At 37.4% G+C, this 14,949-nt stretch overlaps 1 protein-coding gene across 1 annotated transcript in view; it reads left to right on the forward strand.

Moving 5' to 3' along the window:
* LOC103600725 (band 4.1-like protein 4A) overlaps positions 1–14,949 on the forward strand; it is a 124,731-nt gene that overhangs the window by 92,122 nt on the left and 17,660 nt on the right. Inside the window, exon 16 of the mRNA XM_008585048.1 lies at positions 9,775–9,894. Within this exon, the coding sequence (XP_008583270.1) occupies positions 9,775–9,894 (120 nt within the window). The remainder of the gene's footprint in view (positions 1–9,774; positions 9,895–14,949) is intronic.

Below are 14,949 nucleotides of genomic sequence, written 5' to 3' on the forward strand. Positions count from 1 at the left end.
ATATACCACATTTTCCGTATCCACTCATCCGATGATGGACATTTGGGCTGATTCCAACTCTTGGCTATTGTAAAGAGTGCTGCAATGAACATTGGGGTACAGGTATACCTTCAACTTGATGATTTCCATTCCTTTGGATATATTCCAAGCAGTGGGATAGCTGGGTCATATGGCAGATCTATCTGCAACTGTTTGAGGAATCAGAAGGAGGCCCATTTAAAAACAGTGTCTTTTGGGGCCAAAAGTGCTCACAGTGACATTTGCTGTTAAAAGTGAAACAATATTGAAAGGCTGCCATCAGATCCTTAAACTGCTCATTACTGATCTGGTTGCACCGGCTTCAGTATTCCCTATAGGGGTTTCCTCCCTCAAGAGTTTCTTCCCCTTCCCCATGGACAGTTTTTTAGATTGGCTTTCTTTGTACTGTGTAGCAGATATGTTTGAGAATGACAGTGGTTCTAAATGTTTCAATGCTAATGCGCTTTGTAAGGCTAGTAATGAGAAATAGCTTTCAAAATCCAGTCTGACACATTTCATGCGAAGGATCCAAAAGGCTTTCACAGTCATTTATTTTACCTGTAGAAATGTTGCCCTAGGGTTACATAAGTTGCCTGTGTCTGTAGAAGATGAGATCTTGAGTCTAGCTGTCATGGGCATAGCAAAAAGTGGGCAGAGGAGGAAATATGCCTTTCTGTTCTGCCCCCAACCCCTGCAAATTCTGGTGTCGTAGGTGACAGTGTGCTGGGAAAGAAAGTGAAGACTTATGCTGCTGCCTCTGAGTGCCACTTCCCCACTATGCTATACTGCTGCCAACCCCTCCATTCCTTTTAAAATTTTGCTGGAATTATTAGCCTTTTAAGTTTTGTCAGAATCCATTCATTCCACATCAGGATGCATAGGTCTGAATATTTAAACTGCAGCCCTGCTATGGTTCCAATATGTCTTTTGTCCCTGATGAAGGGTTGTCTCCTGATGTCTGACTTCCTACTTGTACAAAAGATACCTTTCTTGGGGAGGGGATGAAACTCTTCAACCACATCCATCCTTCCTTTTCTTGGCTGGCAGTGTGACCAGCAAGCTCTCAGCACTGTCCTTTGTGTTTTTATCAAAGGACTCTGGTAACCTTAGAATGGGGCGAACAGAATCTTGTCTGTGCTTGTAGTAGTCCATTTCTGTTGCTTATAGCAAAATACATGGAACTAGGTAATTTATAAGAAAATGAAATTTATTGCTTATAGTTTCTGAGGCCGGGAAGTCCAAAGTCCAAGGAATGTATCGGTGGTGGTGACAGTGACCCCTCACATTGTGAGATGGTGGAGCAGAGAGAGAGAGATTAACCTCCTCATTCACTCTTTTTAAAGCCCTCAGAACCTCACCCCTGACCACTATTATTAGTCCATTCACTACAGCATGGTCCTACAGTCCAATCACCTCTTCAGTGTCCCACCTTTCAATTACCATAATAGGATTTCCCACCCTCAACAGTTACAGTGGGGATTTAGTTTTGGGGGGACTGAATTCAAGGCAATGCTGATGATCTCCTTCTTGCCAGCATGATCTCTCATTCAGCCCCAGGGTGCTGTATCACTTTCTCAGCAAGAGCCTGCACCCTGACACAGCCTGCTTCCTTGTCTTCCTTTGTGAAACTGTATTCTGGGGAGAGGAGAAACTACTGTGCAAATTTGCTTTTCAGAAACCCTTCTGAAGCCCATGATGTGTCCAGAAGAACTCTGGAGAGAGTCAGTTCTGCTTTCTGGAGGTTGTGTGTGGACTTTGGGATGTTGTTCCTTTTGCTACTCCTTCTTGATGGATTTTTTTTTTAAACATAAAGGAAATCTTTCCTGTTAGGCTTGAGGCCACTCTGTGGGAATATTGGTTTTTTTTTCACAAAGCCAATCCCATGGAGCTTAAGCTGCTTTCCCGTTTGTTTCCATGGATAACAATTTAAACATTTCATTTTGTGTGAAGAGAAACGAAAGTTAATAAAACAGTGTTGACGAATCAACATCATCATCCAAAGCAGGCTTTTAACAACCATTTAAGAAAAAATCATAATCCACACCAACTCTGGAAGGCTAATTTTAGAAGCAAGTATTGTTAATTTTGTTCAGTTTCAATTTTAGAAAAATATAACTGTAAACAAGGATCTCTTCTCTTTGGGTCCAGAGCTAACGAGGCCAGATGTGCGAGGTTCTTTTGTTAGCTGGGCATTAACTTTCGGGTCCCATTCCACAGTGTTTCCTAGAACACTGGAAGGAACCACCCGCCTCCTTTATTTGGGGTGTCATTTATGTCTTATCCCTTTCCACTTGAGTTATTCTTTCTTTACTGTTTTCATAATCTGGATGTGTATCCTAGTTTTCTAGGTTTTGAGCTTCGAGAAGATAATTTCTCCCTTTTTATAAACAGCTAGAATCTGGAGTACAGTTTCTTATTATAATGTCTGAGATGACAGAAAGTCCTTATTTCCCCCTTAGTTTTTCTATTTACACTTCATCTCTCTCCTTTTTCTCTTGCTTCCCATTTCACTTTTTATATCCCAGTATTTTCCTTACCCAGTTCCTTTCTTTTTCTTTTCTGGGCATCTTTCCCACTTTTTTTTTTTCCTTTTCTGTGTCTTCTCCGAATTCCATCTTTGCTTAGGAGCCAATGGTGTGTCACAGAATAACCCAAGGATTTGGGTTAGGGTCTTGATTCTGCCTTGTGCTTACATTTGACCTTGGGCATTGTATCAGTCTGTTTTCTGTCACTGATAGTAGAATACCTAAAACTGGGTAATGTATAAAGAAAACAGGTTTATTTCTTGCAGTTTTAGAGGGCAAGAAGTCCAGGGCCCAGGAGGCACATCTTGGTGGGGACTCTCTATAGAGTCCCGAGGCAATGCAGGCAATCACAAGACCTGAGAGGTGAAGAGTGTTTTTATGTGCTCTCCTTGTAAAGCCACCAGTCTAGGCCCATTAATGGATCAATCCATGCATAAGAGCAGGGGCTCGCGATCCAATCACCTCTTACATGCCCCACCTTTCAACACTGCCACGTTGGGAATCAATCTTCCACATGAGCTTTGTAGGGTACAAACATTCAACCCATATCAGGCAACTCATTTAACCAATTCAGATCTTAGTTTTCTTGTCTTTAAAGGTGGGGGGTGGGGTGGGCAGTGGTATAACAACTGATCTATTTTGTTGAATGAAAATCTAAGAGGTGAGCGTCTTTTGGGATATAAAGTCACACGTTCCTTTACTTAGTTCTAGAATTGCTGCCTCTTCTTCAACTGTCCTGTCCTCCACCCCTCTTCTAGACTTTTCTACTTTTCTTTTGGTCCTGTCTTGCATTCTCTCACTTTTACTAACTTTGTGTATTTGGTTATTTTACACCAGGCATTCTTAATCTCTGATTCATGGGTAGGTTTTATAGGCCTCATAACCCCGTGAAATTGTATATAAAATTGTGTGTGCTTCAAGTGCACAATTTTCTGGAGGTAGGTCTGTAGCTTTTATCATATTCTTAAGGGGGTGTTTATGGGAATCCCAAAATGTTATGATGTTCATTGTGATCTAAATAGTGAAGGCTAGGTTGATATTGGGAAATTGGTGTTTCAGTTTACTGGTACGATTAAAAGCTCAAATTCTTAAACTTTCTTAAGAGATTACTTGTTTTACTATTGCAATTTGTGAAACAACTGGTTCTATTAGATTTACCAAATTGGGAGCCTACCAAGTACAAGGCACTGTAAAGTTAATGATCTATGTGAATATTAGATTGTATTAGTTTTTACTAGTTAGAATTTTGGCTCTTGTCCTTGAAATCGAAAAGTCAGCCAGCTGATCTCTATGAGTTGAGCTCATGGGCCATGCCCTGCACTTGCCCAGGGCGTATGCTGAAGGAGGACCTAGGAAGTAGACTTAGAGTGAAACCTTCACGAACCACCTTTCCCTGAAAAATACCTTGAGCTTAATAAAATATCCATCACATTCAAAGAAAGCAGCCAGTAAAATATCCTTTGTGCTGTTGATGAAAATCAGCAGTCCTTTGACCACTCACTGGGGAGAACTTTTGGCTTACTCAGTCATTCATTAGCTTTGATGTGTTGCTAGGCTCTTAGAATTTTGAAATGGGAGATTTGAGGGGTGGCTGACACTGAGAAGTAGTCTTATGTTTTTTGCATAAGCATAAAGAAGGTGGAAATAACTCTGGAGCCTGGTAAGGATTAAAAGAGTAAGAGAAGTGAGAGAAACTCAGAGTAAGAGCAGGCCTAGAGAAAACTGGCAACAGGGGACCTTTCCCTGATTTTATTTTGGGATATTTGCATCATAAATACACGAAACATGTATGTGAGGCTGTGTGTGTTTTATGTGTGTGTATGTGCAAATTAGGGACCCTATATTATGAATTTGATCCTGCTTTGAAGAGTCCTATGCTATGAACTGGTTACTTTACTCTCTGGATCTTCATTGCTCATGTGCAGAGTGGACTAATACCTGCCCTGCCTCTAAGAGGTTTGCGAGGATCCAAGAGATAGTGCGCTTTGAAAAGTAGAAAGTGCCCTGAATAGGCAGATGCATTAAATTAAAGAGAACATTCAGCACTGCTCAGTATTATCTGAAGTCCCTGCAGTATCTGTAAAATGGGGCCCAGCTCCCCTGAATAAAAAAAGACATCGGTGTTTCTAACATGAATCTGTTCTGGCACCAATGCTGTTAGAGTTTCTTCCTGCCTTTCAGATGTCTTTTTGGATCTAGTAGCTCATTAGATGTCTATTAGTATCTGAATAATGGGTTAAGACAGTTTTAAATATTTTAAATATGTTCTATAAAGTCTTTTATATTATTTTTCTAAATAAGAAGTAACACATTTTGGTGGCACAGATTCAGCGCTGTCACTAACAGGGACGATGCATCTTCAATTTTGGTACGATTTTGTTGTGACAGTGGTAAAAAAGAACATTATTGTCCCCATAGCTTAGGAAATAAATGCGTTTGGGATATTAGAAAACTTAAACCAGTGGGCATTTTTTCCACATAGCCAGATGATAAGTAACTGTTTCCTTGCGAGCATTCCCTAGTGTCCCACCCCTGATTTCGTGGCTGCAGATGAGGTAAAAATTATGGTTATGGAGAGCACAGTTCACACAAAACCAGTGGAAACAGGCAGATACAAGAGTTTCTGATTTCTACTTTAATAGGACATATCAAGATTTAGACATTTGATAGGGGTGATTTAGGGCTTCCAGAGCATAATCAAACCTGTAGAGATGACTGTGGAAGTACAAAGCTGCAGCAGCTGAGGAATGCTGTCAGTTTACTCAGTGAGGGCAAGATGGGTTAAAAATTATGAAAACAGGAGAGTTTGAAAGGGAAATTTCAGCAAAGCTAGCCCATTTTAGTAGTGGAATCATAAGGAATGAGTGGAAGACAGAAGCACCTTTAAGAGCAAATAAGAATAATTTATTGAGGCAGGAGAAGGTGGGTTGTTTGCTTGCTGGTCTTAAGGGAGTATGTCAACAGATGCCTGGAACCAACATAAATTTCCCTAGGGAAGAAAAACTGCTGGAAAAAACATGAAGATTGCTTTATAGCAGGTGATCCAAAAATGAGTACAGTTGATGAGAAACACAAATTCACAATCAGCTGGGACCTGCAGACTTAATTTTAGCAGTGGAGTGGCCGTATGAAGCAATTGTCTGGAACCTTATGCTATAGTTGAAGAATAGAGGTTTGTTGTAGTGTGCCTGACTGGCTTGGAAATAAAATACAAATAGAGAAACATTGAATTTTAAAGCTAAAGAGTGGCTGGCCATTTAGCTTATTTGGTTAAAGTGTGATGCTGATAAGCCCAAGGTCCAGGGTTCAATCCCTGTACTGGCCAGCCACCAAAAGCAAAACAAAATAAGAATGAAAAATTTAAGCTAGAAAAGATGTTTGCAATAATTTTGTAGATGAAGAAACTGAGACCAGACCAAAGAAAGTAAGCGATTTGCCCAAGGTCTCTGAGCCCAGTGATGGCAGAGCTGGAAATAGATAGAACTCAAGAGCAGCGTGTATTGTTTGAATCATCTTGAAGCTTCATTGTAATTTGCTCCGCTCTGTTAAGACTTCTCAGGTTCAGCATTAAGCATGGTCTTTATCTTAGTGAATTGGAAGTGAATTAAGAACTGGTGTAAAGGAAGGTCCTATCCAGAGCAAAACTGCTAAAGGGAGAAGACAAAAAAAAAAACCCAGGGGGATTTGTATGAGAATTCATTTGGTAATGTGAAGAATTTTTCAGAAGAGGCAGAACTATAATTGGGAAGACAAGAAAGAAGAGACTAGGAATAGTCATTATCTTCATTATTGTTATCAAACGATTATATGGCATTTCATCTTCAAACCCTTTGCAAACTTTAATTAAGTATCCAATGCAGTTAAAATCTAAATTGCATGGATAGTCTGGAAAAGTAGAGTGTTGAAGTTTGGTGAGACACAAAGGAAGTATATTACAATTCTTCTGTTCTGAAACATTGTAAGAATTTGCTCTATTCTAAAGCGACCCTTTCCCTCATATGTTAATTTAAAAAAAAAAAAAAAAAGCCTTGTTATAATAGACTCCCTACCTCAGAAGCTGACTCTCCACAGTTATAGATGGGGAAATATACAAAATACGATAAATGTAGACTTACTGGATCAAAGAGTACAGAAAAGAAATGTGATTTTTTGAGGTTCACCTTTAAATGCAACATTTGAAAATGAGTAGATCCCCATTATAAATTACAATGAACTCCTCTTTCCTCCTTGAGACTTTCTGTATCTATGATGTACGAGTACATTTTGACTTTTTTAAAAGGTACTATGTCAATACAGTGCTTGAAGTATTTTTATTCTTTATGAAGTAAATCCCTAAATCACAATTAAAATATAGCAGAAAAGGGCAAAAGACCACTTGGATATCTCACACCTAAGAATAAATGAGACTTAAAAGTCAGACTCATTATAGGACACATGTCTTTTTCATTTAAAGTTATCTTTTTTTACTCATGCATGCACAAAATAGTTAACTCCTGCTGTTTGAAGACTGAGTGCCACAGTATTCTTTCTTCTAAGGCTAGAATTTTTCCCTTCCAAGTAGCATCTGTGTTTTCTGGAGCAGTTCAATGGAAGACATGACACTTTCAGTCTTGTAATGAGGCACCATTAAGCAGAGGCCTTTTGTAAGGGTGTAATTTCAAACTTCATTACAGATTAAGGCAGCCATGCCACCCGTTACCCAGGAAAATGTGCTTCTGTTGTGACTCTCCAATGGGTCTTACATTTTTAATGAATCTTGTTAGAATATTTATGAAACAGCATCACCAGTAGAGGGCATCTGTCTTTGAAACCTGTGGGTCACAGGAGATTAACTGACAGGGTTTCACAGCTCTCATTTTAGGCTTTTTGATTAGAAAAATGAAAGTTAAGGTACATGCTATAATCTGAAATGCTTTCTGATTTAGCCCTTATGACAAGCAAGGTACAGGAAATATGTGTACTTATGTATCAGAAATTTTAATTTTTTATCATCAGAGTAAAGTTTGGGTATGAAAGTAACCAGCTGAATTCCACAACAGATGCGAAGGATCATATAGCTATTGTGTGTGTGTGTGTTTGTCTGAGACAGGCTTCTGCCTTGCTAGTAGGTTTGACCTCTCAAAAATATTTAAAGATCCTGACTTGCTGATAAAAATATTTCCCATTGTAAAGTTTAGTCCTGCCCGTGAGCTATGCAGTGATTTCATTCAGAATGGAAGCTATAATCTAAAAGACTCTGGGGTTAGGAGACCTGAGTTTTATATCTAATCCTGGGCCTGACAATTTAGGTGTGGATTCTGTGGGAGGGGAGATGCCACCTTGCCAGCCAGACACCTTCCCATTGGTTGTCTCTTCTTAACCCTGGTCCCGCAGTCCTAGGAGTGTCCAGACTGCTCACCTACCAGCAGGCCTGGTGAGCCACTGACTCACATGACACATGCAATGGCTTGTATGTGTATGTCCTGGCCATGAAAATGTGTGTATGTTACACGCATACATACTGTACACACACACGCATACCCATATGGCATTTTCAAACGGGACTGATTGTTTCAAATAATGATTAATAGTTATGATCTCAGGTAGTATACTTTCTCATATTTTTCTTCAGATATTTTTAATATTAAGGTCTATAGCAGTATATGTTCAATTTTAATTTACTCTGTACATGCCATGAGAGAGGGAACTATGTTCTTAAATCTGTGAAAAATACCATGACTGTGTCCTGTTAATCTTCAAATAATAGCCTATTAGAAATGAAAACTTTAGCAAGGAAATATACACACTTCAAAGGCTTGGTGTATGCTACAGATAATTTTTTACTTAACACAATTCCCCTTTAATCTAGAGAGGTTTAAATAGTTTCTTGCTCATGAGGAACTGTTCTTTCAACTTGAATTCGCTTTACATTATCTCTGTTTAAGTTATATGTGAAATGAATATTTGTCATCAGTACACTGATTTGTATTTATAAGCAAATCTAAGTCTATACTAAGTGCTGTAATAGAGGAATGAACCAAAAGACATCAGTGCAGAGAGAGAAATGACTCCCAGCTTGTCTGTCCTTTTCACTTTTGCCCTGAAGCAGGCGCTTACGCATTCACAGTACTGGGATGAGTACCTGTCAGTTCTGAGCTGGTCTCTGTACCTTAAGAGATGAACACTGTGGAGCAGCTTCCTAAAAAGTAAAGTTAAATATTCAAATAGCAGTATTCAGTTTTAGCAAGGAATACTCACAGCATCATTGTGGTGTATTTGAGATGGTATTTACACATTAGTTAAGCACATGCTTCATTAAGTACCTGCTCCCTCAGCTCCCCCTTGTCTCCCCCCACCCCCCATCTTGTAATAGAAAGACTTGATACATCAGAAGTCCAAAACGTTTTCAGGCCGAGTGTAGTTCATGGATGGGTTTTGTTAGGTCCTTCCAGTACCTTAAAATTCAGAATTGGTCGCCAGTACATGGAAGAGTTCACTTTAAAACCACAAATTTGTGGATTCTCTTTTTAAAAAGTGACAGGATTTGGTAACACTGCTCTGTGATCCCACATGGCAAGTGCCTGTGCTCCCAGTCCCCCACTCCCCCATTTCCCCCCCATTTCCCATTCCCTCATTTATATTCCTTGCCTGGCCTTAGGCCATCCTGAGTGTCCATCCCTTTTTCCCTCTCACACAGTTGAGCAGCTGTTAAGGATGTGGGCTTACTCAGCTGCAAATGTGTTATGCCACCGTCTTCAACTTTTTGTACTTCTAGTTTTCTGTCATAGAGATGGGAATTATATCTGGTACCTATTGTCCATGAAAACTTTGACAATTAGAGTGAATTTATAAGTACACTTTAAAGTAAAATTATTTATACTACTTTTAGCTAGAACACTTAAAAAGATTATTTTGTTTCATAGTTCAAGATTGACACTATAGCAGATAGCATTTTTTTTTAATCAAAATTTAAATATATTTTACATGAGGTTTTACTTGACATGTCTTTTTCTTAGAAAAGTGAAAGTCAAAGGTAGAAGTCTGAAAATTACTAATATATAGTTACATATTTAATATGAATATTATGTAGTTATGTACTTATGGGTATATTTATCCAGTTAACACATTCTTAGCTTTCAGGGATTATAATAAAATTGCTGCTGCTTAAATAGCAAAGCAACCTTAGGATGAACCAAAAAATAAGGCACCGTGTGTGGATGTTAACTTTAGATGAATGGGTTTTTCTTTTCAGAATACGGCAAGAGAATGATATGGTTGATTCAGCACCTCAGTGGGAAGCCGTATTAAGGAGACAAAAGGAAAAAAACCAAGTGGACCCTAACAATAGGCGATCCAGACACAGATCTCGCTCGTATGTGGACTCTTTTTATACTTTTATTCAAAAACACTAAGCTTGAAATAGCACACGGGTGCTCAGGTCTTCCAAAGTGGTTCCGTTCAACCTTGATTATCCCATTGTTTATTTGTCATATTTACCTCCTTATATTTGTGACATTCATTAACCATATTTGAAGCCATACAAGTTGGAGCACAGCTAAAACAAAATGTCATGAAAACAAGACTGTCAAAACCATATTTTTGTTTTGTGTTGTTTTTAAACAAAAGCATACTGAACTGAATAAATAGGAGTAGTCTCCTTTGTTGTGGAGCCTGGCTTTTGGTGAAATATCTGCTGCTTCTCTCCATTTAAGTCTGCAGAATTCTCTGAAGTATTGTTCCGGATTGAACCAGATGTGAATATCTTCCCATCAAATTACCATTTGTAAGCAGTAGTCAGTGAGTGATTCATTACACCCCAAGGTTGGGATTTGTGTGCTCCTCCTGTTGCTAGGCAATACCATGTGTGAGCACAATTACCCCATAATGGAGAGATTGCCAGTCCCCCAAATTAATTTTCTTTGAGCTGAAAAAGTTTATATGTTTAAATCTGTGCATCATCAAGGTTTAGACCCCTATTCCACTCCACTTCCCAAAGCATACCTTTTTAAAGTAAGCCAAGACTAACTACAGATCCTATCCTAATAGTGGGTGGTTAGATGTCTGGAGTTGATACTCCTGGGAGTATCAACTCTTGTCTAAGATAAGGCAATGGAAGGATGTTGGAGAGTGGATGTGGAGACAACTTGGTTAGGTAGGTGGGCAGCTCTGAGGGAGCAGGCAGAAGGTCCATAGGGAAGCTGTGAACACCAGATCAGGTTAACAGAGGCCAGGAAAGGACTCTGGAGGGTACACCCTAGGACCCTGTGTGCTGTGGGATTCTAAGGGATGCTTCTCAGTTGTAGATGCTTACCTTTTAATTAGAAGTTAACTCAGACTGTGTTATTGTTTTTATCGGTAGTACATCATAATGAGCGATGACTGTTTCTTTTGTAATAGAAAACCTGCAAGTAGTCACTAAGCAGTGTACACCCTTACAGATTTATTCATTACTCCATAATGTTTTTTTTTTGGGGGGGGGGTAACCTAATTAAACTGTTCAATTCAATTTAAAGAAGTTAATGAAAAGTTCCTTTTGTCTTAATGTACCTCTCCCCAATCCCATTACAAAAGGGAGGTTTAGATATGGAAGAATCAGACCTTACTGAAAACAGTTCAACCAAAAAGCACAGAACCCAGGGTCAGAACCCATAGTCCTGGTGAATCTCTTGCGACCATGCTTTTACCTTTCCACGTGGAACCTTTTTCTTTGCGAGACTTGTTATACACAGGGGTTGGTAACTTAATATTAAATCTTAATAGAGCATTCTGTTTTTCTAATCATCTCTAAAGTGTTTTGAGTTCAATTACATGCCAGTAGTACATTTCATTTATGGACAAAAGGGAAAAGTAAAGTAAAATTAGGAAAAATCCTACATATAAATTTTGAAGAAGTCAAAAAACATTCCTGGAGGCCATACTAAAGAAATGGAACCATTCATTTATGAATAAAATCAACAGAAGAACTCAGAGTTGTTGAGTATTATAGTTACTACAATCCAATTATATTATGGGGCAAATGTTTTTATATGGGCCTGGAAATATAATGACTTTAATTAGTGGTCTGAGGTTCACTTAACAGCCTAAGGAATAAGCTTTTTAAAAATTGGAGTAATTTGAGGTGAAATTTACATAAAGTCAAATGCCCTCTTCTTAAGTGTACAGTTCAGTGAATTTTGACATGCATGCATAGTGTATCCATCATGCCAGTCAAGATGTAGGACATGTCCATTATCCAGAAAATTCTCTCAAGTTCCTTCTAGTCAGTCCCCACCACCCATAGGCAATCACTGTTCTGATTTCTATCACAGCTTTGTCTCGTGTTGAGCTCCATATAAATGTAACTACACAATGTGCTCTCTTTTAAAATCTGGATTCTTTTACTCTACATGTTTTTGGGATTCATCCATGTTGTGTGCATCAGTGGTTATTTAAATGTTTTGAGTAATAGCTCATTGTATGACTAATCCTACAGTTTGTTTATCCATTCCCTTCTTTTTTTTTTTTTTTTTTTTTTGTCTTTTTTACTGACCGGTAACGGGATCGCAACCCTCAGTGTCGCGCCCGTACTGGGGACCGGCAACGTGACTAATCCTACAGTTTGTTTATCCATTCCCTTCTTTTTTTTTTTTTTTTGCGACTGGCTGGTTCAGGGATTGAACCCTGAACCTTGGTGTTATCACCACCACGCTTTAACCGACCAGCTATCCGTTCTCCTCTTGATGGACATTTGGATTGTTTCCAGTTTTTGCCAGTGTCAAAAGCTGCCGTATGCATTCTACATTCTATACAAATGTATCTGTGGAATATGTTATCTTTTGCCTTATGTAAACACCTGGAGATGGAATTACTGGGTTAGAGGGTATTTGCATGTTTAATTTTACAAGGAACTACTGATATGATTTCCAAAGAGGTCATATCATTTTACACCCCACTAGCAATGTATGAGATTTGCCATTCTGCCCCAATCTTGCCAATATTTGGTTTTGTATGTGTTGTTAACGTTAGATTTTCTAGTAGGCTTGAAGTGGTATTCCTTTGTAGTTTTAATTAGCATTTCCTTGATGACTAATGATGTTAACCACATTTTATTGTTTATTCATATATCTTTTTAAAGTGTCTGTTCACATTTTTGCCTATTTTAAATTGAACCATTTGTCTTTTTTATTATTTATTTGTACGTTATTTATATATTCTGTATGAAAGTCTTTTTAAGATATGTGTGTTGTGAATACTTTCTCCCAGGCTGTGATTTGCCTTTTCATCTTCTTAAACATTGTTTTTTGATGAACAGGATTCTGAAATTTTGATGAAGACCAGTATATTATTTTTTAAAATTTATACTTAAGGCTTTTTTTGTTTTTGCATCATAAGGAATATTTGCATACTCCAAGGTCACGAAGGTAGTCTTATATCTTTTTTTATAAGCTGTGTAGATTTTCCTTTTTTTCTTTCTTCTTTTTGGCAGCTGGCTGATATTGGGATCCAAACCCTTGACCTTGGTGTTATACACCATGCTCTAACCAACTCAGCTAACCAGCCAGCCCTTCTTTTTTTTCTTCTTAAGGTCATACTGATTTTAAACCATTCTTCTTTTCTAATATAAGCATAAAATTATAAATTTCTCTTTAAGCCTTGATTTAACTATATCTCGCATGTTTTTGACAAGCATTGTTTTTATTGTCATGCAGTTTAAAATAATTTTCAATTTCTCTTGTGATTTCTTTGGCCATGGATTTTTTAGTAGTATATGGTTTAATTTCCAAATATTTGGGGATTTTCTAGACATTTCATTATTATTTTCTTACTTAATTCCACTGTAGTTAAAAAAAAGAAAACTATAAGATTTTAATCTCTTGAAATTTATAGAGACTTTTTTAAGGCCTACCATATGGTCTTTAATGATGAATGATCTGTGTACATGAAAAAAATGATTAGTCTCAGTCATTGGGTGTCAAGTACATCCAATTGTAGCTTACAGTGTTGTTCAGATTGTCTGTGTCATTTCTGATTTCTTTACCTACTTTTCAATCAGTCATTGAGAGAGGGATGTTAAAATTTCCCCCCAATCATTGTGAATTTATTTGTTTTTCTCTTTAGTTCTGTCAGTTTTTGTTTTAAGTTATTCTGAAGTTCTGGTATTAGATATATACATACTTGTGATTTTTTTCTTCCTGATGAATTGACCCTTTATTCTGGTAATACTCATTTCTCTATGTCTACTACACACACACACACACACACACACACACACTCTACACCTTTTTCATTCTCACTGTTTGCACAGAGTATATATCTTTTTAATCCTTTTACTTTAAGCCTAACCATGTCTTTATATTTAAAGCCCGCTTCTTGCAGACAGCATATAGTTGGTCTGATTGTTTTTTTTTAAATCTAGTCTGACAGTCTTTACTTTTTTTTTTTTTTTTTTTTTCTTTTTTTTTTTTGGTCTGCAGATGACAAATTCAGTTTTATTTTATATATAAGAATGTCTTTTTTTTTTACCCATACTTGTTACAGATAGTTTCACTAGCTATAGAATTCTGGGTCGATGCTTGTTCTTTCACACTTTAAGGGTATTGATTGTTCTCTTGTCTTCTAACTTCTGTTGTTTCTGATAAGAAATTAACCTTCATTCTGTAGGGACTGCATGGGATTTGTCTTTTTTCTCTAGCTACTTTTATGATTTTTTTCCTTTATCTTTGATTTTCAGCCGTTTTACTATTGTGTGGCAAAGTTTGGTTTTCTTTACTTTCTTGTTTCAGTAATTGGATGTTTTTCACCAAATTTGGGAAAATTTTGGCCATTATTTTTCCTATTTTTTTCTGACCTATTCTCTTTCTCTTTTTCAGGTGTGCAGTTATACATGGGTACTTCAAAAAGTTCATGGAAAGATTTGTATTATCTTTCAATTCTATTTTTTCCACAAACTATTTGAAATATGCTCGTATTTATATCTAAACCACTTGATATTGTCTCGCAAGCAAGTGAAGTTCTGTTCATTTTTAAAAATACTTTTTCTATCTTTTTTCAGTTTTCATAATTTTTATTGATGTTTTCAACTTCATCAACCCCTCTTTTCCCCAGTACAATCCAATCTGATATTAAACCCATTCAATGAACTTTCTACTGTCCTGTTCTTGAATTTCAACTTCATTCTTTTTACACTTTCCATTTCTCTGCTGAGATTTCCAATCTGTTCACTTATTGTGTTCATACTTTCCTTTTATTTGTCATACATATTTATAAAAGATATCTTAGAGTGCTTCTCGGCTAATTCCCACATCTGAGTCTTCTCAAAGTCTTTTTCTATTAACTGCTCTTTTTTCCCCCTAGATTATGGTTACACTTTTCTTTCTCTCTGCATGTCTGATAATTTTTTAGGAAGCAAGAAGAGGATTTAGAAAACTCATGTGCTAGAAATTTTAGA

This window comes from Galeopterus variegatus, unplaced genomic scaffold (genome assembly GCF_000696425.1).
Source record: "Galeopterus variegatus unplaced genomic scaffold, G_variegatus-3.0.2 Scaffold3429, whole genome shotgun sequence".
In the NCBI taxonomy this organism is placed as follows: domain Eukaryota; kingdom Metazoa; phylum Chordata; class Mammalia; order Dermoptera; family Cynocephalidae; genus Galeopterus; species Galeopterus variegatus.